General features: G+C 41.6%; 3 protein-coding genes across 10 annotated transcripts; 1 reads left to right on the top strand and 2 right to left on the bottom strand.

The window, feature by feature from the left end:
* The first annotated feature begins 84 nt into the window (after positions 1–84).
* On the top strand, positions 85–6,102 carry LOC144083609 (inositol 1,4,5-triphosphate receptor associated 2). Of its 5 annotated transcripts, none has more exons than XM_077611610.1 (13): positions 85–212; positions 304–418; positions 828–900; positions 988–1,015; positions 1,122–1,262; positions 1,329–1,460; positions 2,555–2,702; positions 2,786–2,826; positions 2,896–2,946; positions 3,024–3,181; positions 3,249–3,371; positions 4,347–4,469; positions 4,538–6,102. In XM_077611610.1, exons 4-13 carry the CDS (start codon positions 995–997, stop codon positions 4,644–4,646), a joined length of 1,047 nt encoding a protein of 348 aa, XP_077467736.1. In that variant the 5' UTR covers positions 85–212; positions 304–418; positions 828–900; positions 988–994; the 3' UTR covers positions 4,647–6,102. The 5 variants fall into 5 exon arrangements, with proteins under 5 accessions (XP_077467736.1, XP_077467720.1, XP_077467728.1 ...); XM_077611594.1 differs by having other exon boundaries at positions 88–212; positions 358–418; XM_077611616.1 differs by having other exon boundaries at positions 120–212; positions 358–463.
* On the bottom strand, positions 4,916–16,442 carry inavaa (innate immunity activator a). 2 transcript variants are annotated; one of them, XM_077611583.1, is made up of 10 exons: positions 16,283–16,442; positions 10,698–10,778; positions 10,447–10,580; positions 9,590–9,712; positions 8,106–8,340; positions 7,991–8,044; positions 7,340–7,490; positions 7,112–7,261; positions 6,584–7,010; positions 4,916–5,721 (listed from the first exon to the last, which is right to left on the bottom strand). In XM_077611583.1, the coding sequence occupies exons 2-10, from the start codon at positions 10,759–10,761 to the stop codon at positions 5,629–5,631; spliced, it is 1,431 nt and encodes a 476-aa protein (XP_077467709.1). In that variant the 5' UTR covers positions 10,762–10,778; positions 16,283–16,442; the 3' UTR covers positions 4,916–5,628. The 2 variants fall into 2 exon arrangements, with proteins under 2 accessions (XP_077467709.1, XP_077467701.1); XM_077611575.1 differs by lacking the exon at positions 16,283–16,442 and adding an exon at positions 15,634–15,725.
* Positions 16,443–17,171: 729 nt separating this feature from the next.
* On the bottom strand, positions 17,172–22,875 carry LOC144071168 (protein FAM107B). 3 transcript variants are annotated; one of them, XM_077596044.1, is made up of 6 exons: positions 22,699–22,875; positions 21,718–21,929; positions 19,199–19,223; positions 18,663–18,780; positions 18,442–18,586; positions 17,172–17,618 (listed from the first exon to the last, which is right to left on the bottom strand). In XM_077596044.1, the coding sequence occupies exons 2-6, from the start codon at positions 21,766–21,768 to the stop codon at positions 17,520–17,522; spliced, it is 438 nt and encodes a 145-aa protein (XP_077452170.1). In that variant the 5' UTR covers positions 21,769–21,929; positions 22,699–22,875; the 3' UTR covers positions 17,172–17,519. The 3 variants fall into 3 exon arrangements, with proteins under 3 accessions (XP_077452170.1, XP_077452162.1, XP_077452179.1); XM_077596036.1 differs by lacking the exons at positions 21,718–21,929; positions 22,699–22,875 and adding exons at positions 21,220–21,281; positions 21,409–21,694; XM_077596053.1 differs by lacking the exons at positions 21,718–21,929; positions 22,699–22,875 and adding an exon at positions 21,220–21,402.
* Positions 22,876–23,107: the final 232 nt, after the last annotated feature.

Genomic DNA, 23,107 nt, shown 5'->3' with positions numbered 1-23,107 from the left:
CACATTCTTTGTTCAAGATAAACATGACCAGCAGCAAGCTAAAAGCTACTTGTTTGTTGTTGACTGCGGATCTCCTAATGGGATTATCTATTCTCAGCACTGTCTCCAAAGTAGTCGCTGCTAAAATGCGCTGAGGTAGCATTGAAACTGCTTTACCAGTGAGAAACCCTTCCGTTTAGATGGAACCTGTGTGTGTGGTCACGCATCCTCAGGTGAGTAACATTGAAACTGCTGTACCAGTGAGAAACCCTTCTGTTTAGATGGAACCTGTGTGTTTGTGGTCATGCATCGTTGGGTGAGTAGAATCCATAGACAACCTAAAAAGATTGGCATGCATGAAGTTGAGCTGTCTTTCAGTCGGAGACTCCGACTCGTGCCTATCAAGACTCGACTCGTGACGCTGATGACAGTGACGATGGTGCGTTTCGGAGTTTCATGAACACCTGAACAAGTTGTAGACTATGTATGTATGTATTCATGGTCAGTATTGAAATGTTAAGTGAAACCGAGGAGCTTAAAACTCCAAAGTGGCGGTTGGACCACAAGTCCCAGTAACTGACAATCAATTTTTCCCACTAAAGGGACATTCTGTTCTGTTGTTTTACACTTATTTTCCTCAAAAGCTTTTTTTTCAGTTTGTTTAGAAAAGGCCGGTTCTGCGTGTGAAATGGTGTTTGCAATCTTTATTTACGATACAGGGTAACGCTAGCGTGAACAGGATGTGACGCCTTGCTAATGAACAAAACTATCTGATGCTTCTTCAGCTCAGATGTTATTTGAATTTTTCACCCATATCCACCATGTTAAAACTATGATTTAATTTACAGAAAGCAGCGAGGAAGAGCCACCAGCAACTAATTGGAACGAGCTTTCCATCATAGAGCGTGTGGGCCTCAACAGGTCTCCACACAAAATGTTTTCATTGTAAATATCAATAAATGCAACCTTTTTTTTCTAAGTGAGCCTTTTTTTCTTGCTGTCTGACAGTCCAGAGATGTCAGAGATGGATTTGGAAGTAAGTGTTTTTTTTATATTTATATTGAATACATGCTCTTTGGTATCTACTTTGTCCAACGATGCATTGAAAAATCACAATAACTTTCTTTGGAACCCTCTTTCAGAAGGCCTTCACTCAGATTTCCCTGGCCTTCCGCTGTGACCAGTACACGCTGAAGCAGAGGCTCCAGGCAGAAGAACACGCCCGCAACCTGGCTGAGGAGAATGTCCTGCTGGAGCTGTCCAGATGCAGAGAGACACTTGAGGTTTTTGTTGCGTTGAACAATTTTCAACACGTGACTGATTTGAAGCTCCGTCTTCCGCTCTTCCAGACACTAAAGGGCCTGTGCCTGGATAGTAAGCGCAGTAAGATCGTGCAGAAGCTGGAGTTGTCGCTGGACATCCTCACTGGCACCGTGGAACGCATCTCCAACACGGCCGAGGTCCTCGGAGCAGTGCACCAGGTGAACTGATGCTCAATTCCCCATCTTAAGAGCACTTCACTGCAAAAACACACCTACTTAAGAGGAGTGAAATTCCATTGATTTCAGTGTAAATTTATTAGAAATATTTGAAATTGTCTTCCAGTCATTTCATTTTCTGAACCGCTTTATCCTCACCAAGGTCGCAGGGGGTGCGTTAGCCTATCCCAGCTGACTTCAGGCACCAAGCGGGCGACACCCTGAATTGGTGGCCAGTCAATCGCAGGGCACAAGGAGACAAACAACCATTCACTCTCACACTCATACCCAGGGGCAATTTAGAATGTCCAATCAGTCTACCATGCGTGTCTTTGGAATGTGAACCGGAGTACCCGGAGAAAACCCACGCAGGCCCGGAGAGAACATGCACAAGTCTACTGACCTGGATTTGAACCCAGAACCCCCACTGTGTGACCAATGTGCTAACCACTCAGCCACCGGGCCACCCGTCTTCCAGTCTTTTAAAGCTGCAATGTGCTTAACAGACTTATTTCAAAATGTTACTTTAAATTTGTGATCAAAGTAACCTTTTGCATATAATAAGCAAAAATCACCTAAGAAAAATATTAAGAAAATCAAATAAATCTGAGATTTTATGGGCCATCAATTCAGGGTGTCCCTTGCCTGGTTTCCATAGTTGACTGGGATAGGCTCCAGCACCCTCCGCGACCCTTGGGGGGAATAACGGTCCAGAAATGGAATGAATCTTTAATAAAGCTTTGATCATTTGAGCAAAAAAAATCTGTTATCTAATTTTTGAAATCAATTCTATTGTTTTAACATGAAATGTGCCAACACTAAGTGATTCTTATTCTAAAGGGGGAAGTGTCAAAAATGTTAATTTAAGAATACAATTTGTTCAAAATATTATTTTAAAAGTTGTTACTTGAAGTTTTATTTGTATGGGCTTTAATTAAAAACAAAAAGCAGGTAGTGGAATAATTTTCCACATTTCTGTTTCCTCATTTTTAACACTCAAAAAGATAGGGAAAATTATTCGGCTACAATTAACAAAAGAAATCACATTGAGATGAGTTTTTATAAGAAATTCTGTTCACATGTCCATGGCACACCAGGAGGCTCGCGTTAGCCGCGCAGTGGAGCTCACGGTGTCTCACGTGGAGAACGTGAGGAGACGTCTGGAGCGACACGAGGCCGAGCTGGAGGAGGCCAAGAAGATGATCCAGCAGCAGAATTCCTGTCGGACTATCGACGAACCTTTCGGTCTCTCGTCTTTGGCTGGCGAGCTTTTCTCGCCTTTCCTAATATCTATGACATACCTACCCAGTTTATTGTTTGCCTCCTAGATCCAGATGAGAGTGACAGCTGGAGGAAAAGCTTTCAGCAGGTACGAAGCCGTGACCTTTGCACCCAGACGGCCGCAGCGGTCTCACACTCGCCTTCTCCTCTCTGCTAGAATGGCAGTCGTCGTAGAGTCAGCGTGACGTTGATTCCAAGCGACGTGCTGGTGAGTCGTCATTTTTAGTGCAAGCTTTGTCCTGCTCGGTTGTGTAGCGTCCTTAATTTCCAACGTGCGCCCACCAGCCTCTCCAGAAGACAAAGCGAGAGTCGAAGAGGCGGGCGGCTCGCGGGCCAGCTGTCTCGCGAAGTAAATCCTTCCCCACCTGCCCCTCTCCCACCCTGAGCTCGACATCCAGCTGCAGCGGCCTCAACAAGGAAGATAGCGTTTCCGTGGACGACAGGTGCCACTTCATTCCGCCGTCGACCCCTTTCCACCTCATCTTGGAACGTATTCCATTCCTCTTCCAGGACACTTGATCCAGATGGAGTGTCTGCCCCTGTGCTTGACTCAGAACCAGCTCTTCCTCCCGCCGTGCCAGAGCCCCCCGTCCCGTGCAAATTGACTACCGGTGGAAAGGGGCCTTTGAAAAGGTGGTGCAATTTTTTTCATTTCTTCCATTTTATTTTTATGTTAAAGCAGAGGTCTCCAACTCCAGTCCCTATGCAGACTGTTTTCCATGTCTCCCTTCACCAACACACCTGAATCAAATCATCAGGATCGTGATCAAGCTCCTGGACAGCTTGCTGATTAGTTGATCATTTGATTCAGGTGTGGTAGGGGGAGATATGGAAAACAGATGGGATAGGGGCCCTTGAGGACCAGAGTTGGAGACCCTTGCTCTAGTGCAGGGGTGGCCAACTCCGGTCCTCGAGAGCCTCTCTCCGGTCCGTTTTCCATATCTCCCACCACCGACACACCTGAATCAAATAATCGGGATCGGTATGAAGCTTCTGGACAGCTAGCTGATTAGTTGATCATTTGATTCAGGTGTGGTAGAGGAGGGAGATCTGGAAAACAGACGGGATAGAGGACCGGAGTTGGAGACCCCTGCTCTAGTGGTAGACGACATTGTTAATTCCGACTGTTTTGTAACAGCCTTGCTTAAAGTAGCCTACAGATGACTGAGCTCTGGCAACCCGGACGCAGACACAAAAATAGTTTCGTAATTGGCCGATTGAATTCCTGTCCACCTCAGCCAATTGCTCCCCCTATTAATGATTGCAATTCCCCTTATTAAGCGATGAATAAAAACGTAAAAATGCAACGCGGCACATATTTAGTACTCAAATAGGGCGCACTTAAAAGTCCAAAATCCTGTACAAAAGTTGCTCTATACAATTTGAAATGATCAAAAAATGTATAAAATATGGGAAAAATGTATAAGTTGACAGATTTGATATTGGTGGAGGGCAGGACATCTGTTGTAAACCCTGAGTTAAAACAACTTTTACAACTGACGATCAAGTTTCAAAATGGGAAAATCTTGCGTTTTGTTCATTTCTACAAAAGTGTCAAAACCATTTAATGAGTATAATTAAAGTGCATTTCTTTTGGCTCCTTCAAAGTGGGCCCTCTTTCAGTTCCACGGCAGACGCAACGCGGCCGAGGCACAAGAATAAAACTTTATCGGCAAAGAAAAAGGCGGACAAAGAGAAAAAGAGAACAACCATCTTCCGCCGTAGCTCTACGTAAGTCTTATGTTTCAAGAAGAAAGGGAAAATAATAATTGGCATTTTCATGATGTTGTCTTCTTTAGAGACGGTGCGCTGCGTAGACGGCAATCCCTGCCTCGCTGCCGTTGGCTGCTCATGTGCATCTTTATCTTTCTCTCCTTCATTACTTGGATTGTTATTTTAGTGGATTGATAATATAAAGGCACACATTGTGGGGAAACAAAATGGGCATATAATTTTGCAATGTTTGTACGAAAACGCTAGTGAATTGGTGTGCCTGCCCAAAAATGCGTCATCAAATAACTAAAATGTCCATCTTTTGTTAGGCTATCAGAGCAGATAAAGCCACCGTAGTTTGGCTACCAAACGCTGCAGAACTTTTACCAACTCACCCACTGCCATTGACGGTGATAGATGCCACCATTGGCGCTTTAAAGCAGAAAAAGTCCACAACGGTGAATTGTACATTCTTTACTATAAATATAGAAAAAATACAATCGTCATGTTAGTAACATTTTCAACGCTCTAAAAAAGGCATCAGTAAAGAATTCATTTTTCAAATCAATGTACCTCATGTTAAATTTTAACAAAACAAGCAACATCTTCACATCAAACTTTTTTAGTAGTCTACAGTATGTTACCTATAACAACATTCACTTGATAAATAAACAAATTATATTAGGAATGCAAAGTGAAGTTTCATGTGCAAAATGTATGAGTTCTGCATAAAAGACCGTGAGCTCCAAATTGGAGAAGCGTCTGTCTAAAAACAAATAAATATATTTTACATTAAGTATTAAATTAAAAATGAGGGGAAATCTATGCTGGACTGGTGGTGCACAATTTCTGCCTACGATCTGAATCGTCTGAAAACTTCAATAAATACAACCTTAAATAAAAATGATAGAAATGCGTAAGTCAACACGTCATGTAAATCAACATTGTTTCCTTCAGTTTTTTTTGTTCATTTCAAAAGTTGATTGAGATTAAAAGATGTGTAACGTGACAAAAAAAGCCTGAAAATAATATTTAAAAAAAATTCATTGAGGGAAAAAAGTCAGCCCTCTTGAGGTTTTTTGTTGTCATTATGACATTATTACAAAGAAATATTCATTTAGCTGTACCAGACATTTAAAATGATGATTTTCCTTTGTTGAAATTGTTCAATGGCAAACTAGACCTGGCTGACAATTTCATGGTCCTCTGCAACAAACCACTGGACCGGAGTCCCGTCGTCAGCTCTCTGGAGAACCACGTTCCCCGAACCCTGCCACAAAACAATAACAAAATAATGCCTTTATGTTAGTTTTCAGTGGCACCTTTGCTGTGGAAAGACATCACGGTAGTTGTAGCATAAAGTGTTCTTTTTGATATTTTAAATTGTGTGACTATCTGCACTGAGATTTCACAAATACTTACCCCTTTTTGTAATTGAATGTCCCCTATAATTTCCTTTTTTTGAGTTCAATTAGACATTTTTGCTGGGCTCCATTTCAGTTTCGGAGTTACAACCTGTTTTAGGAAAATGTATTCGCTTTTGTCTGTGTTTAAGATCATTTAATATTGGTTCAGATAACTCAAATAAATAAAAAGGATTATCAACATTGCAAGTTTGTATGCAATATTAATAAAGCATGTAAGTCTAGTATGTGTCATCGTTTATCTTCAACCTACTCAAGGAACTAAAGATGGAAATTAGCCTTCGGCTCCAATCTTACATATATACATGTTCATTAACATGAATATGTACATTAATATGTGCTGTTTCTTATTGAGTAAATCAAATACTCAGATCAAATAATCAAGACATTTCGTCCACATTTGTGGACCTCCCAATTTGGATCATGACGGAACCAAATGTTAGTACGTACTGAGGCCTCCATGACCGAAATGTAAGATTAGGATCTCAAGTTTTTTTTAAATGACCAAAAATAGTCAGGTTATACATAGTGTTTTGATCAAAAAGCATCTTTTGAATAGCTGTCCCTGATAGGGTTACATTTTTTTACAGTGTTGTAGTAAAAGTAAATAATTTAAATTAAATAATTTAAAAAAAAATACACAGTAAGAGTTAAAAATAAGTGTGTTGACCTAATGGCCATCAACTAAATCGAAGCCGTTTGACCAACCTGATGAAATGGCGGCAAAGTGGGGCTCTTGACTCCCAGGGTGCCTTGCAGTTCGGCAGGGCCCGACGCCGAGTCGTGGCTCTGACTGCGCTGGTGCCACGACTTGAGCTCCTCCGACACGACGTCCCTGCGGGGCATGGCGCGCTGGGGGTACTCGTTCAACGACGGCGTCCGCGCCACCCTGGTGTAAGGGGGCGGGACCTTGGCTTTTTGGGGCGTCGGCGACCGGAAGCCGTACGGCGGCGGGCAGAGCTTGGGAATCTCCGTGGGCACCAAGGAGAGGGCGGAGCGCTCGCAGCCGCCGACACTCTCCGGGGAGAGAGACAGGAAGTCGGCGGCGCAGCGTCGTTGCGGTAGGCGGGTTCGCGTCCTGAGCGACTCTGAGCTGAGGCCCTCTTTGTCCACGCACGGCCTCCTCTTGGCAAATCTGGGAAGACGTCAAAAGATAGCAAATAAAGATGGAGACCGTTTTGAACGCATTGGCGCGCTTTTATCAATTTTGCGTTTGCGCCGTTTTGGCGCGTCTACCTGAAGGACTGCGAGAATTGCCGGCGCACGTGGACCTCCGGCGTGGAGGGGGCGCTGGCGGAATGACTTTGCCGCAGCGCTGAGTTCTTAATAAAGTGGGAGAGGGGAATTCTGTCGGCGTCCGCCGGGACTTGCGTTACCACCGTGCCGCTGAGAGCGGGAGACCAAAGGAATATTGATACGGAGTGATTTCGCCTTAGGTTGTCATCTAGCGAGACTCTGTCTCACCCGGAGCTTTTGCCGCCGCCAACAGGTTGGGGTTTTACGGGCTTGTGATAAGGCTGGTCCAGACTGGACTCCTTCCAGGGAGAATTCTGGATGGGCGAGCGCTCGCATTCGGCCAGGGACGTTACGGAAGCAGAGAGCAGGAGATCTACGTCTGTAGGAGGACGAGACAGAATAGTTCGAGATGTGGAATCGTGGGCGGAAAATCACCAATTACAGGACGATATGGATTCTTTGACATATGGTATGCCGATTCAGTTCTGGTTCAAGTGTGAGGTCGCCAGGTCTACCACTAAGACACGATACTCATCCTTGTATCACAGTGTGCCAAAATGTGTTTGGAATTAAGAGTCTTGGGGGGAAAAACTGTTTTTTGAAAATGGATTGGACGTCGAGCACTGGCAGCTGATGAGTTAAATACTATGAAAATAAAAAAATCAGCTCTTGGGGCCGTATACTTTGTGTATTTGTGCTGTTGTTAATTTTGGTTTAACTAACTTCAATTGTATTGTTTTATACATTTCTTTATAACCGTAAAAATATTACAAGGAAAACAATGATTCATGAAATTTAAATGAATGATAATGAACTCCCACTCAAAATGAACTGAACGTCCAAGCGACACCACCAAAACGAAACACAAGCTCCGCCTACCTTCATCCATGGCCACCACATCAGATAGCGAGCTGTCATCTGATATGTTTAAATCTGCACAGAAAAAAAAATTAAATCCTTCCGATTATAGCGCAGTCCACCATTGGCCACTCGCCTTTGATTTTCGGCCCGGCATCGCCGACTGTCGGCGAGCTGCACTGGCTTCTGATGCGACACTGGAAGACGGCCTCCTGCAGCTGCCGAACCTTCTTCTCCTGATGCTTGCACTGCTGCGCCCGGCTCTTCTTCTGAGGCTTGCTCAGCTTGTCCTCCAGCGAGAGCTTACGCGCCGCCTCGAAGATCTGCCGCTGGAGAGCGAGCTCCGTCTCCAGGCCGTTCAACTCGGAGTCCTAAAATGTCCCAAAATATCTCATGACATCTCGTGGTGGATACCTCTGCCACCACCATTCAATCGTAGTATTGTATATATACAGTAACACCTGATCACTTCAGGAATTCACCACATCGCGGCATGGAACCGCCAAATATATATGAATTGTTTATAGCAGGGATAGGGAAACTATGGCTCAGGAGCCGTATGTAGCTCTTTTGATGGGTGCATTTGGCTCTCCGCTAACCTGTGTGGTAAAATGTTGATTAGGGGATAGGACAATTTAGGAAGATCTAGGCAAGGAAAATGATCTTTAAAACCTCCAGACTACTGAGGGACTGTGTGATAACCTCAGTCTCAGTCTGCAGAAGGTCCCCACCTTGTGGACTTCCTGTGTGTGGCTCCAGTTTCTTACCTAGGTCTACAATGTCTTGTGTGTCTTGTGTCTGTCGTGCTACTGCCTCCAAGAAATTTCCTGAATATGGGTTGAAATAAAATACTAATCTAATCTAAAACATGTAAACCTCTGGCACCAATAAGAGTGTCACGTCAGCACTGTTAGCAGCAGCGTAACTTTGTTGTCAAAAGAATTCAGAGACTTTTTTGTACTTTAAAAGTGGTGAAATGACTAAAAAAATGCCCACATGTTGATGTCATTTTACTTTTAAATTCGGAGTATGGCACTCAAAGAAAACCATTTGAAAATATGAATGGCTCTCTCTGTCAAAAAGTTTCCTGACCCCTGGTTTACAGTGTAGGAACAATAATACAAACGTGATATGGGGGGATAGTTACAATTGGAGTGTATTTCACTAGCCACTAGGAAGCACTATCTGCCTTTGGGAGTTAACTAATAGTACATAGAGAGGGTTTGAACACATTTTCTCAGGGGTGTACACTTAATTAATGTTTGTCTTTATATTTACAATATTTGTTTTGAGAACACAGCTGGTCAATTAGGATTTGGAAGACCTGGAACATACCATCTTTTAGATCTGGGTGATTTCACTTACGGTTTGATGTCAATATATTACATTTTGCTGCTTGTTCATATGTAATTTTGGTTTTATGTTCATTTAGAGTCCTCCCTTATTTAAGCATCTGCAGATAATTGTTTGGAGATCAATTCAGTTCTTCAGTTGACCTCTTTTTAAAATTAAAATGCCAAGAAATTTTGTGAAATCTTTTTTTTGACATCATTAAATGGAAATGTTATCCTAAATTGAAATTCGTGCCTATTTGGTCCACTCCACCCGTTCCTTTCATACCTCTTTCTCCAAATAGATTAAACCTTCGTCAATCTTGAAGGAAGCGCCAATCCTCCTTCTAACCTGCGGTGGAATCTCATCAGGCATGAGAGGATAGTCTGATGGCAATTTACCAGTCAGCTCCTGGGGAGGAAAAGCCAAATCTATTCATTGACAATCTTTACAACACATAATGATTAGCAGTAGGACCCCTGTAACACATGTTATATGTGTAAATCGATCCAACAATGATCCATAAAGAAACAATTTCATACCTGTCAACCTCGGCCAATTGCTTCCCTTATTAATGATTGCTTTTCCCCTTATTAAGTGATAATAAACCGTAAAAAGGCAACACAGCACTTATTACTCACATAGGGTGCACTTAAGTCTAAAATTTTCACCAAAGTGGACATAGTGCCCAATCAGTCGGCGCGCCTTTTGTCTGCACTATATTCAAGATTCTGTAGATGTCGCTGTATGACGCTGACAGCTTGACTGTCTGGGTACATTGCTTGCTGACGCGCTATATTTATATAGTGAAAAGGAGGACGTGTGAAAGGGGAATGCTTGAGCTCATGTCATGCTTAAAGCATGACAATATTTTCGTCTGCCACCAGTGACCGAGACGATCCGGATTAGAGCCGAAATGGGTCAAACGAGATCGGTTTGACAAAAAAAAAGTACTTAAAAACTAAAATCCCATATAAAAGTTGTTGTACGGCATACACAATTTGAAATGATTAAAAAAACGTATAAAATACGGGAAAGACGTATAACTGGACAGGTATGCAATTTACATTCAAGACAACCGATGCTAATAAATGCCTTGAAGAGTAACTACATGCTGTTAAGACTCTTGTGTTGGTATTACTCACAGCTTCCCGAATGCACAGTTTCCTGAGCTCCAACAGGCAAAGCTCCAGACGTCCCTCCAAAGATTGATGCTTGACTTTGAGGGCTCTGGTATGCGTGCTGGAGTCCTTGACAGGCGACGTGGGGCTTTCTGGACCTGTCCAGCGAGCAAACGTTCATTCACATCCGCGCCACGTGCCAAATTACATTCCGAGTTGGAATGGTCTTTGGAATTTGTGTCATCCAGTAAAAATGAACACACGTGGATCCTCACCAGAGTGCAAAATGATCCCGCTGTCTGTGTCGCTGATCTCTTCTTTGCTCTCAATGGCCGTCATTTTGACTCGGGATGTCTCTGTAAGATTATTGAAATATGTATTACAACTGACTCCCACTAATTCTTTCAAGAGCAAATGTAAACAGGCTCCTGATTAAATATGCCGTATCGTTCTTTCTTCCCCACGGCACTCAACGTCTTCATTGGTGCTAGCCTGCTGTTTCACTTAACAAAAGTAAGCCCGGCGTGTCTTTCCACACAATCATCCTCGGACCCCCTTCCACCCTCTTACTCCCTCCCACGCTCCATCACAAAAGAGGGGAGCCCCACGGGGTGACTCGGCACATGTGCGGGGTTAATCCGCGCCGAGGTGCCATGGTGACGGCACACGGTCGTCCAAAGGAGCGTGTCGCCATGAGGCGGTGTCACCGGGTTGTTTCAAGTTTTCAGACCTCCAAAAAGAAAGCAGATGGCTGGAGGAATGACCCCACCCCACCTTCTCTCGTGCTCTGCACCTGTTCTCCCTGCGAACACACCCCCGCGGCCCATTCAACCAGTGTCCACCAAAAGCCTCTAGGGGGGCTTTGAAGTGGAAGAATGTCTAAAAGTGGGCTTGCCCATGCTGGCTGCATCACAACACAATGAGGACTCGTGTGACACAAGCGGGCTAGTGGCGTTCATTTACGGCCCACAAACAAAACTCTTATATAGATTTTTTAAAAAAAACAACAACAAAAAAACGAGAACTGAGAACGGGATCCCCCAAATCAGTGGTTCTCAAATATTTGACAGCAAGTACCACCTTAACCCTTTCAGGACAATGGTTACTACAATGGAGAGCTATTCAAAAGGTGAGACTTAAAGACCCTTAAAATTGCTATGAAAAGGTTAGAATGTTAAAAAATGAAAATGACTAAACTAATGTAATTTGACATGTAGAAATGTGGGCCTTCCTGTATTTTAGATTAGATTAGATAACTTTATTCTTCCCGTATTCGGGAAATGTCAGTCACAGTGGCAAGAGGGTGAGAATACAGACACAGGAAAAGACATTTTAGACATAAATAAATAAATAAAATAAGCGTGTTGCTGAAATATATATATATAAATATACATATACATACATACACAGATGTTCATGTATACATACTGTTGGTCTTAACATTCGGCCCTTTCTTTTGTTAAAGAGCCTGACACCTGACATTTTACCATTTCATAGTTATTTCTCCCAAAACAATGCATCTGGGAACGCCCAGTTTCCCCCCTAGCAATTCTGGTTGTGACATCATGGCTAGCTTTTTGGTGCTAGGCTAGCTAGTACATGATGACAGAATGACAGTACGGTCAGATGCTGACAAGACACCACAAAGCCTTTGCAAAAATCTGCAGCTCATTCCAGGTATGACATCATCTGTAGGTGAAATGTCATTGATTGTGGTGAATGTTTACATAATTTCGTATTCAATTTTTTGGAGCCCCTTGAAACGAGTGATTTACACCTTGAGCGTTATGGAGATGCAACACAACAAACCCTAAAAAACAATGCTCTGCCCACACGCAAAAAAAATGGTTGCCCTTTAAGCATTAGTAAAAAAAAAAACACAAAACGAAGGCAAAGCATTACAAAAGAGCGCCTTTATCCCTTAGTCATTTTTAGGTCAATTCATGAATTCAGCATCTCACATGCCTGCCCCCGTGCCCTTGAAAAAGGCTGATCACAAGGGCTGACATTACAGGAACTAACATGATTAAAGGATGTGCTTAGCTGGCCTCTTCCTTGTGATAGTATCATAACAAGAAAAAAAAGAGGAAGTAAATAGCAGCAACAAGAGAAAAGGCAGATGCTTCCTTCCTCTGCTGTGTTTGGAGATGGCTATCTTGTTAGGATCAACAGGACACAGCATATGTATTGGGATATGATGGAGTTTTTAACAAGGCAGCTCATGTGCACTGAGTAGCCGGCGCTCGCACAATGAGTGGCGGGCAGCCTGACTCAGTAAAACAACAGTCCAACAAAAGGTCTTGTATCCACCCAGTGGCTTCAATATCCTGCTGAGGCCGCGATATGTGCTGACAACACAGGCGGGAGCCCAGATTGGGAGACAGAGTAATGTGGGACTTACCCGCTTGCACCCCATAACTCTTGCTGTGGTTATGTTTGGAATGAGTGGGTGGATGTTGAGGAGGGGGAAGAGGGGGGCAACTGACTTGTTTGGAGCTTACGTGCTGCATTCGCTCTTTTCAGACAGTTTCTGTCAGTAAAGACGCCATTGCGGCCTTGGGAATGAATGAATCATACCTTCAAAGGCTGATAATGGCTTTCAACCGACCCCCCCCCCCCCCCCCCCCCCCCAAAAAAAAATCCACTAATGAGTGTCCTTGATGCTGATTTTTTTGACAGCTGATTAGATTTTTTTCAAGTTAGAATTTGCCAATTCCAATCTAACACCAATCCAACGCTGATGCAGTAATCATATTTGTTGACTGGTAAAAATTCTGCAACCAGGAGAGTGCAAAACATTTTTAGTTATATAACTAAACCCTACATGCACTTTAAGATGAAATATTCTTTTTAGAAATATTACAAAATGCTGTCACTATCACCAGTTTCTCGTGAGAAGTCGTCACCGAGCAAAAATAGCCACATCGGGTGCCGATACCAAGTTACACTATACCTCATCTAAAGTATAATAAACCACATGAAAACCATCAATATTAGACTCTTTTTGGGGGACTGTTTTGGGGGATCGGTAACCAGACACGGACATCTGCACATGGTCAATTAAAAACAACGGCTGATCACTGAGATCGATCTAAAATAATTTTCAGTGTATTTGTATGATGCGTTATTATGAATGACAATAGTGTCAATAGATGGAATTTAAGGCGATACGTAACCACTTTAGTCACTTTTTGTACCTACTTATTTATGTGACCACTTATTTATGTTGACTACTTATCTATATATTGACTACTTATTTATTATGTAGACTACTTAGCCATGTTGACTACTACATATTCATTATGTTGAATCCTTATCTATGTTGACTACTACTTATTTATTATGTTGACTACTTATTTATGTATTACTTATTTATTGTTTATTTATTATTATGTATTGATTATTTATCTGTTTGTTTGTTTGTTGTTATATGTCCACTTCCCTACTTATTTATGCTGTTGTCTACTTATCACTCATTTATTGATTGATTGATTTAGTATTCATTTTATTTATTATTATTTATTGACCATTTATTTGTTTCTTGTTGTCATTTGTGCACTTCGTGGTGAAGCTTTAAATCTCATTATACAATAATGACAATAAAATAATTCTATTCAATTCCATGTCAACCAGCACTATCATGCGAACCATTTACCGCCGGTTTGAGTTTTTTCATTTAATTTGCGGGCGAGACCTCCAAATTGTCCCCAAAATAGCAAGACTGATGGTGATGAGCGTCCCACCCATCCTCGGCGCCCACCCACACATAAAAATGTTAGATAGATGGAAATGAGTGTTTATGGCAAGAGATTATAAACGGGGATTCACTGTCTCACAGATTCCCCCTCCGCCCTTTCCCTAGAGCCTGGGGAGCTGCAAACCCCTGGAACGCCGCCACCGCCGCACTCGTTACCACTGCGGTCGGCCCTGGAATTACCGACTTGGGCCGGTGTCGGTTCACCAAACAAAAACGGCGAAGGACGGATGGATGCCTGAAATGAGGCCGAAGCCTGCGGGAAAGTGGCAATTAAAATGCTCCACGGAATGCTGATGCGGTGGAAGAAAACCAAATGACTTTTCAGCCTGCCGGAGTTAAAAGAAAGGGAGAAGATGGAACATCAACGCCGGGGAGCGGCCGGCAAGAGAGATGGCTTCAATTTGGTCACGCGATGGATTTGTTTACCAACAGGGACAATGGAAAAGGCAAAGAGCACCACCTGAAGTGTCTGCAAGCCATATGCTGAGCAGACCGGGCCACATGGAGAAGAGATGCTCCATTGTTCTCCGCAACTCATCTCATTGAGTCATCCTTTCAGAAGGACCGACAGGATGCAGTCGCAACTTTTCAATCCCATTGGGGGTGGGGAACACACACTCCAGGGACATGTTGTCTTTAGCACCGCAAGTCTGTCCACATGTGGACTGGGATGTTGATTCTGCCGCCATGGCCCAAACCACTTGGGTCACCCTCGGAAAAGACTCTTATTTGCAATACATTAGCCCAACTTGGCCATTCTTAGGGGTCACAAGCCGGGAATGGGAGATCTTGGAGACATTTCTCTAATGGAATAAAGGTAGTCATGAGGCAGGGGTGGCGAACAAGTTAGACACAAAGAGCCAAAATGTTCAACGGTGAGAGTCAAAGAGCCAGACTTTACGTCAGAAGCATCATACAAGATCCAATCTGCCAAATAGGTTTTTTGAAATATAATGTATTATTTGTTTTTAGTGGGTCCTGATGAATTGTTGTATTTTAAGGGAGAATAAAAATAAGAGAAAGGAAAGATGAAACGAGACCAAGAGCCACAGTATATACAAAATATGATATGAGGCAAAGAGCCGCATTCCTTTTGGCTGGGAGCCGCATGTAGCTCGAGAGCCACATGTTCTCCCCATCCGTCGTAAGTGATGTTTTATGACCTCAACAGCGATGAAACATGTTCATTCATAGCTAATCCTCCCAGGTCATATAAATTGGACGTCTGTCGTTGTCAATGGTAACCCAATTAAGAATAAAAGAACCTTTTGCTCGTTTCCTCTTACATAGTAGTGTCTTTGTTTAAAGGAAATTTGGCTTGATCAGGGATTACAACTACTGAACATCACTTATTTCAAAATATGCTTTTCTGCTTAAAAAAAAAAAACTAATTGTACATGCAACAACTAGACTAAGAATAGTTGGTTTCGAATTAAAAATGCAAGTTTACTTACATGTTGTATTAGTGTTCAGTCGCGCATTGCTGTGGAACAGCTGCTGTGCGTAGTATTCAACTTTCTCCAAAGAGCCAGCTGAGCCGTTTAGGATATCTGTTCCAGTCCATTCCAAATTTCCCCTTCATGGGGGTGGAGCGTTTAATTACATCCACCAAAACGTTGAACTCACACTTGCCACCTCCTTTTTCCTCATCTTTCACATGATAAAATAATACACGTCTATAACAAAGTGGTTGTTTTCATATGTGTGTGTTTTTGACAACAGAACCGTCTCCGGAATTATTTATGGAGAGTGCCAGCACCCCTTTAGTTTGTTGAATGGTTCGGTCTGTCTTGGATGATTTCTAACTCGGCCAGCACGCACGCGACTTGTTGAATTGGTGTTACATTGATATTAGACACACTGCTTCGTCTTTTTGTAGATTTTCTCATTTGATTTAGCTAACAAACAACGCCCCTTTCCTCCTCTACAATTCTTTGAAACATTAAACAAAATACGAATGCACTTGAAATCTAATTCATTTCGGAAAATGAAAATTATCCCTGAACAACAACAAATTAATTACAATGAAGCAAAACAAAACGGAATATACTTCTTATATTATTATAATATTACTTCTAATATTATTCAAAATTGTATACGTACATATATTGGACATCTAGCACAGGTAGATTGATTAGAGCAACCGCCACGCTGTTCGAAGATCGAGGGTTCAATCCTCAAAAGGCTCCGCCGTTCCTGTGTGGAGTTTCTCCTGTTCCCCTGTTGCCTGTGTGGGTTTTCTGTGGGTATACCAGTTTCCTCCTGCATGCGATATAGGCTTGTTGAACACTCTAAATTGTCCTTAAGTATCTGTGTGTAGACTGTAGACGAATGGTTGTTTGTCTCATTGTGCCCTATGATTGGCTGGTAATCAGTTCAGGGTGTGGTCCGCCTCCTGCCGAAAATTGGCTGGGATATGCTCCAACACCCCCGCAACCCTTGTAACAGTAAGCGGAACAGAAAATGAATGAAAAAAAAGTTGAGTGTGGTTAAATCTGCAGTTCAGTCCTTGAAATTTGAAAGCCACATTGCCATGGAATTGTCAGACCTGTAAGCAAAAAATAAAGGCATAGTAAATTGTTGACATTTATAAATGCTGCAAATTGCCGTCAACTATCCAATAGTATTTTTATGACCCAATGGCATTCTTAAAACTGAAGCTATCCTGCCATTACAAAGAATCTTCAGGCGTTTTCGGCCTTTGCAGTTTTAGACGATAGCCACTAATGGAAGCGAGTGGCTTGCCCACAGTTTGCCAAAAGTCTCGGGGGCCTGAACTAGACCCTTGTGTATTCCTGGCTTGTGTTTCCCTGAAAAGATTGGTCCAGATGGTCAGCTTTCTCCTCTCGGTCGGCGAAGGAATGAAAAAGACGGGCTCATTAAACAAAGAGTCATATCCATGTGAAAGAGGCACGGGTCCTCGGGGAGAAGAGCTGCATGCAAATCCATGGCCAAACCATTTGAATGGTGTCCAATAAAACACGCGCCAATGTGTGAGGCGTAGGCTTTATTTCACTGCACTCTGGGAACAGCAGAAATTGTGACAGACACCTTTCATGAGTCATTCTTGTTAGACATATTATCTCAAATCAGTCTGAAAATGTCTGCTTGCCATTGTTGCTTAGGAGTAAATGTAATTGCATGAGTTAGGAAAAAAATGACAGTAGAAAAAATTCAATACAGCAGCAACACTCACTCAGTACACACAAAGACAAATATAAAGAATACTTGCATGAACTATAGAGATTTGTCTTTTCTGGCATAGGTGAGTTATCGGTCAAAATTGAACATACAAGACACAATTTGAAAGTCGGCGTATGACATGCAACAGTGGAGGTCATTATTCGAACATTTGCGTGCGTCTCAGGTTGTCCTTCACACGAACAAACTCGGGTATCTTCTGCTGGTTCTCCTTCTGTCTGATCTCCTCTTGCTCGTACTGCAAAGGTTCAAAGACAGCTCCAGTCACTCTTTATCAGTAACAGGACCATGACATTAAACAGGGGTGTCCAAACTTACATACCGCAGAAAGTTATGAAAATATCATTAAATATGGCCCTGAAAAGAATCTTAAAACCAGCATACATTCTGTTGCATTTCCAAGGTTTAACACTAGATGGAGGTTGTCTGTCACTTAAAAGTGCTTTTCATTTATTTTCAATCAATGTAGGAAATTGTGTAAGATTTCAGTATTTTGTTTCACATGAATAAATTGAATTAAAAAATAAATGTATAAAGACATATTTTGGTTGTGCTTTTTTTGGCTTTATAGTTGCAATCACTGCACATGTTCTCTTTTCCCTGAAAAGTTGTGTAAATAATATATATTACTGGTGTCAAGCAATTAAAAATTACGATTAATCACATGCATATCCATCTTAATGTAGATGTCAGCAACTCCGGTCCTGGATGGGACCTATCTAGTTTATTTCCTATTGTGTCCCTCTTCCAACACATTGGAATTAAATGATCAACTCATCAGCAAGCTGTTCAGGAGCCTGATAAGGAGCCTGATTATTGGATTCTGGTGCGTTGGAGGAGGGAGGCATGAAAAACATACTGGATAAGTGCCCCCGAGGACTGGAGTTGGTGACCCCTGCTCTAGACTCTCAGGATGACGTTCTTATAGAAGGCCCCAGTCCACAAAATAAGGGGATTGGCAGTAAATGAATACTGGAAGCTCTTCCAGCTAAAATGTGATTTGAATATTGTCAATGTGCTTTGAGTTCCTTGCAAGGAGTGGTCTGCAAAGCTCTGCTGACCTCTCGTAGCTTCTGCTGTCTCTTGCGGAGCTCCGTCTCCAGGTCAGAAGGCCCCTGCTGAGCCATCTCCCGCTCTCTGTGCAGCTCCAGCCGCCGCTGCTCCAGCACTCGCTTCAGCTCCGGCTTCTCCTCCAGCACAAGGCCCCTGCGGATAACGTGGAAGAGTCGGCACGAACCATTTGGGAGGACGGCGGCGCGGGGCGTCGTCGTCGTCGACCTACCGCTTATGGCTGAGCAGCAATTCTCGATGCAAGTTCTGGTAGCTCGGTACCTCGGCAGAAGAGCCGTTGAGTTTCCGGGGCTGAGTGTCGCTGCTGCTGTCCGCCGCGCTTACCTTATCTGAAAAAATCCAAACACATTTGACCTTTATGGATAGCGTGACCACACAAAATGGATTATTATTCCTAAAATATATTTGTTCAAATAAAAGCAATAAATTGACAATTTAAAAAAAATGCAAAATATATTCCTATTTTATAAACAAAATTTACATGATAACAGTTCTTCTAATTATTGTGGCAAAGAATTGTACTAGATTGAACTTGTTCAACCAAGTTTACATTACTAGAAATTTTGCATTTTATGGCTATAATGATCCTACTTTGTGGTTTTTCGATTATGGCGGCCATGTCTGGGCTACATTATCCGCGATATTCGAGGGATTACTGTATTGTGTTTAGTATCTTGTTTGGCAAAAACGCTCGTAATATTATATACAGCTTTAAGACGACTGAATACAGTATTTGTGTGTTATTACCTTTTTCTTGTCCATATCCTGCTTTCTGGCAGCACATCAGGACAGAAAAAAACGTTAGAATGATAGAAATGTTCATCTTTCTGAGCAGAAGAAAAAACATGGCTGATTGGATTTACCGTGTTAATGACATGTGAACATGTAGGCTAGAATACTCGCATGCAAAACAAGAGTGATGTAACATCTCTGCTGGTTAGTCAGAAGGCTCAGAGTGGTAATCACATGGTGCAACAATCTCACAACTCATCTAGCAAGGATAAGACATGAAAATAGTCGTTTTTTTGCACTGAGTGTGCCCAAAACCACACAAAGACCCAATTTGTAGTTTGGTTATTTGATTTAGGTTTAATCTAATTTACAAAAGTATATTAAATGTTGGATAAGCCGGACGAGGTGATGAGTACTCCAAGTGAATCAGCATTTTATTTTGGCGTGACAAAGTGTAATGGCACAAAATGACTGTGAAATGAATCTTGTATTTTCTGGATGATAAATAGCATTTTTTTTCTTCATATTTTGGTTTACCCTGCGACCTACATTCAAGTACAACTTATGTTAAAATACAGAATACTACATCTTCTGAAATGTTATACTGGTCACTCATGTAGTAAATATTACCCACAACCAAGACGTTAGTGGTTTTACAGTACTGACTATATTTGTAAATAGGCAGAAACTAGTATAAAATTGGATTATTGAGTTGGATTTAATTGATGAAGTTCTGTGTAGACTTTCATTTGAATTCTCGTTTATTTATTTTGAGAAAAGCTGGCATTAGTTTAGGATTTCAGAGCCATAGATTTGTTCAAAACAGCTGCTCAAGCTAAATTGTTTCATGGTTTTATGATTTTATATATTAAACCCGTACAAGTCACCTATTGAACTCATTGGTGGGCATTGACGGCAGGCAATGTGTAAAAATAATTTTAGTGTTACGTGGAGCCATAACAATTGTATTATATTATATTCATCTAATTAGTTACCATTAGCATTGCAATACTTATTAATGTATTTCTATTTCTTAGCATTTAATAAGCATTAAAAACAATGGTTAATCATTAAAAAAAACTCATATGATACTAGTTGCGTTTTTTAATGACAAAAATGGTCACTTGCTCTATTTAGGATTAAAGTTCTTGAATTGTGGTGCACTATAGTGACCATTGTGCCTGAAATTGTTGAAAACCACCAGCTTTCCCCCCCACCAATGTTGTCTAAAAAATTACAAATAGTTGCTGTATGTGTTATCATGGAGTAAGAACTTCAGCGCATAGCTTAGCATAGTCAATGAGCGATTCATCACTCATAAAGCACTACTCTAAGCACCCTTGAATGAAAAGAAAATAATGACAAAACATTCGCAACTTTGAGCCGGCCGTTAATGGGCTACGGTAATATACGAAAGTCTTAATTTACCAGTCAATCTGAGGGTAGAGACCACAACAACAACATCTTCAATGCAAATAACCTCTTCCTAAATGATAGAGTGAAATGATTGGTACATAATCTATAGTACAGGGAGGTCATACTGTAACGCTGCTCTTTACATTGTCCCTGTTTTCTCGTGTCACCGGCAATGTAATGTAATAAAAATAGCAAGCAGAACCCCGCAAAATTAAACACAATACAAAATATTAACAGAACAGAAGCAACCATGACTGTTAGTCATCCACAAGAACAATAGTCTTCATTTTCATCTGACACACTAGAACAATGACTTTGAAAGAATAATGTTTACTTCCTATTATCACCTTGTCTCTGTCTCTTGTTGACTTTTGTCCATTGACATAATATTTTTGAATGTAATGCAAAACACATGCAGAATTGAGTTCAACGCATTTTTAGTTCACATGACCAACGTAGGTCAAACTACTCTCGCGTCCATCTATCGCTATTGTCAATGACTCTAATCGAATATTTGAGAAAAAATGAAGAATCTTTACTATAAACCGGTAAAGTTAGTCATTTGGGATTAGTTGATGACCACCGCTCAAACCCGTGAGCCGCAAATTTCAACCACTCACTTTGCTTGCATGGGAGTCCTCCATGGTATAGAGGGCGGAGCTTGTTTCTCTCTGTCCCACGTCTTATTTATTAGTCCATTGTTGGGGGGAAAAAACAGACAAGACAACGCCGCCTCCTAACATCGTCTCTGCCATCTGATTGTTCACAATGCGTGGACTCTGCTGTATTGTTGTCGACGTGGGACTTACAGTTAGTGTCACCTTGTAGTAGACGCTCCAATCTGATTACGCCATTCACGATGACCTCACCAGCCCCCATGTGGTAAAGGATACTGGATTAGGTAATGGGCTTGGACGCAAAAGCAGCTTAAATCCAATATAGCAGCCCACTATTAACAGTGCACTGTATTTTCTTAAGAGTCCTATAATGTCGGGCGAGGAACTCAAACAATTTGCAGAAAAACAATCACGTGTGAAAAATCTTTAATAGAGGTTGGACGTCAAAGTTACACTAGAAATCAGGGAGTTGCACTGAAGGCAGAGACGGACGATGCCCACCTTTGACATTGAGGTAGTTGTCCTCCAATGGGACTTGGAGTCCCTCAGCATTATGGCTGCATTCAATGACACCGAACAATGCAGCAGTGTGTGTACATGTCTATAGTTTTGTCCAGACCGGGTGCACAAGTACAGGGAGATCCACGAATCCTTCCGGCATTGCCTGCTGTTAATCACAGCACCACAGGTTTCCTCCAATGTATTTCCTGTCACTGTACATAAGATGGATAAATCACTTCTAATTGTACACCCATATATGTAATCAATTGCCTCTTAGAACAGTCTCAATGTGGACTACTTTTAGCCTTAAAATCACAGTCTACGTATGTGAATGTGCAGATGCAGTCCTGGTCTATGTTTTTCCAAATTGAAAGTTATTTGACAAGCCAACTCCTATAACTCATTGGATGTCGTCCGCATGGAGCAAACACGAGTATTTAGTACAACTTGTCTTTGAATTGAACGTGCAATGGCATGTCATAAGTCCAATACTATTGTCGTCAACTTTACAGTGTGACTTGATTTGAATTGAATGCTTTTATCGTCATTAAACAAGCATAATAAAATTTAAAGCTTCCCACCAAGTGCACAAATAACAACAACAAACAGGCAAATATATAACCAATATATAATAATCAATAAAGAATTAATACATAAATAAGTAGTCAACAACATAAATAAGTAGGGAAGTGCACCTACAACAACAATCAGTGTATAATTCTGTTTTTATTCATCACAATTTCATTAATTTCCTTTATATTGTGGAAGTGTGGTCAGAAATGATGAACATTGGATTCCTTTTCAAATTACTTATAGTTCTTTAAAAACAAAAAAATAAGAGTGTTTTTAAATCTGTTTTCTCATTTTAGTTTTCATGACAGTATTAATATAGGATATGCTAAAAAATGTAGACAGGGCAAAACCCTGGAAGTATGCATTGACGGTGACAGACGTCCAATTCCGTTTTACGTGCAAACCAACCTTAAATCCGAATTGAAACCGGAAAGCAGACTTGGAGGTCGTCGCGGGAGACTGCTTAATACAAGCCTTTATTCTAAATATGGTGTCCTTTCCTGGTTAAAGTCTAGTATGTTTTTTTTCAGCAGCTATTTTGCATTGTTTGACTCCGACTTCCGACATTTCAAGATTAAGTTAATACACGGCCAATCATCCTTTTGTTGAACTATCACCATGGCTACCGAGGGTCAGGTGACGTGGATGAGCTATGATAACATCTTTGAGGAAATGTTTAAAAACCTTTTATTTATTCTGTTTACGCGTCATAAAGTTTATTTAGATGTTGTATTTCTTCGTATAAATAATAATAATAAAAGCTCCTATCATTTTGGTAATGTCTCTTTAAAAAAATTAAAAGCCGGTTTATATTCCC

Source organism: Stigmatopora argus, chromosome 1 (genome assembly GCF_051989625.1).
Source record: "Stigmatopora argus isolate UIUO_Sarg chromosome 1, RoL_Sarg_1.0, whole genome shotgun sequence".
Lineage (NCBI taxonomy): Eukaryota > Metazoa > Chordata > Actinopteri > Syngnathiformes > Syngnathidae > Stigmatopora > Stigmatopora argus.
This window is presented reverse-complemented; position numbering and strand designations above follow the sequence as displayed.

Bases quoted from the DNA above. Each gene is read 5' to 3' on its own strand.
- inavaa (XM_077611583.1), bottom strand. From the start codon at position 10,761: ATGACGGCCATTGAGAGCAAAGAAGAGATCAGCGACACAGACAGCGGG. The intron at 10,581-10,697 runs GTGAGGATCCAC...CTCGCTGGACAG, and splicing joins CGGGATCATTTTGCACTCTG to GTCCAGAAAGCCCCACGTCG. The intron at 8,341-9,589 runs GTATGAAAGGAA...GGGACATTTTAG, and splicing joins TAATCTATTTGGAGAAAGAG to GACTCCGAGTTGAACGGCCT.
- LOC144083609 (XM_077611594.1), top strand. From the start codon at position 180: ATGGAACCTGTGTGTGTGGTCACGCATCCTCAG. The intron at 1,461-2,554 runs GTGAACTGATGC...ATGGCACACCAG, and splicing joins TCCTCGGAGCAGTGCACCAG to GAGGCTCGCGTTAGCCGCGC. The intron at 4,470-4,537 runs GTAAGTCTTATG...TGTCTTCTTTAG, and splicing joins ATCTTCCGCCGTAGCTCTAC to AGACGGTGCGCTGCGTAGAC.
- LOC144071168 (XM_077596036.1), bottom strand. From the start codon at position 21,478: ATGGGGGCTGGTGAGGTCATCGTGAATGGCGTAATCAGATTGGAGCGT. The intron at 18,587-18,662 runs GTAGGTCGACGA...CGTTATCCGCAG, and splicing joins TTGCTGCTCAGCCATAAGCG to GGGCCTTGTGCTGGAGGAGA. The intron at 17,619-18,441 runs GTCAGCAGAGCT...GAACCTTTGCAG, and splicing joins GACAGCAGAAGCTACGAGAG to TACGAGCAAGAGGAGATCAG.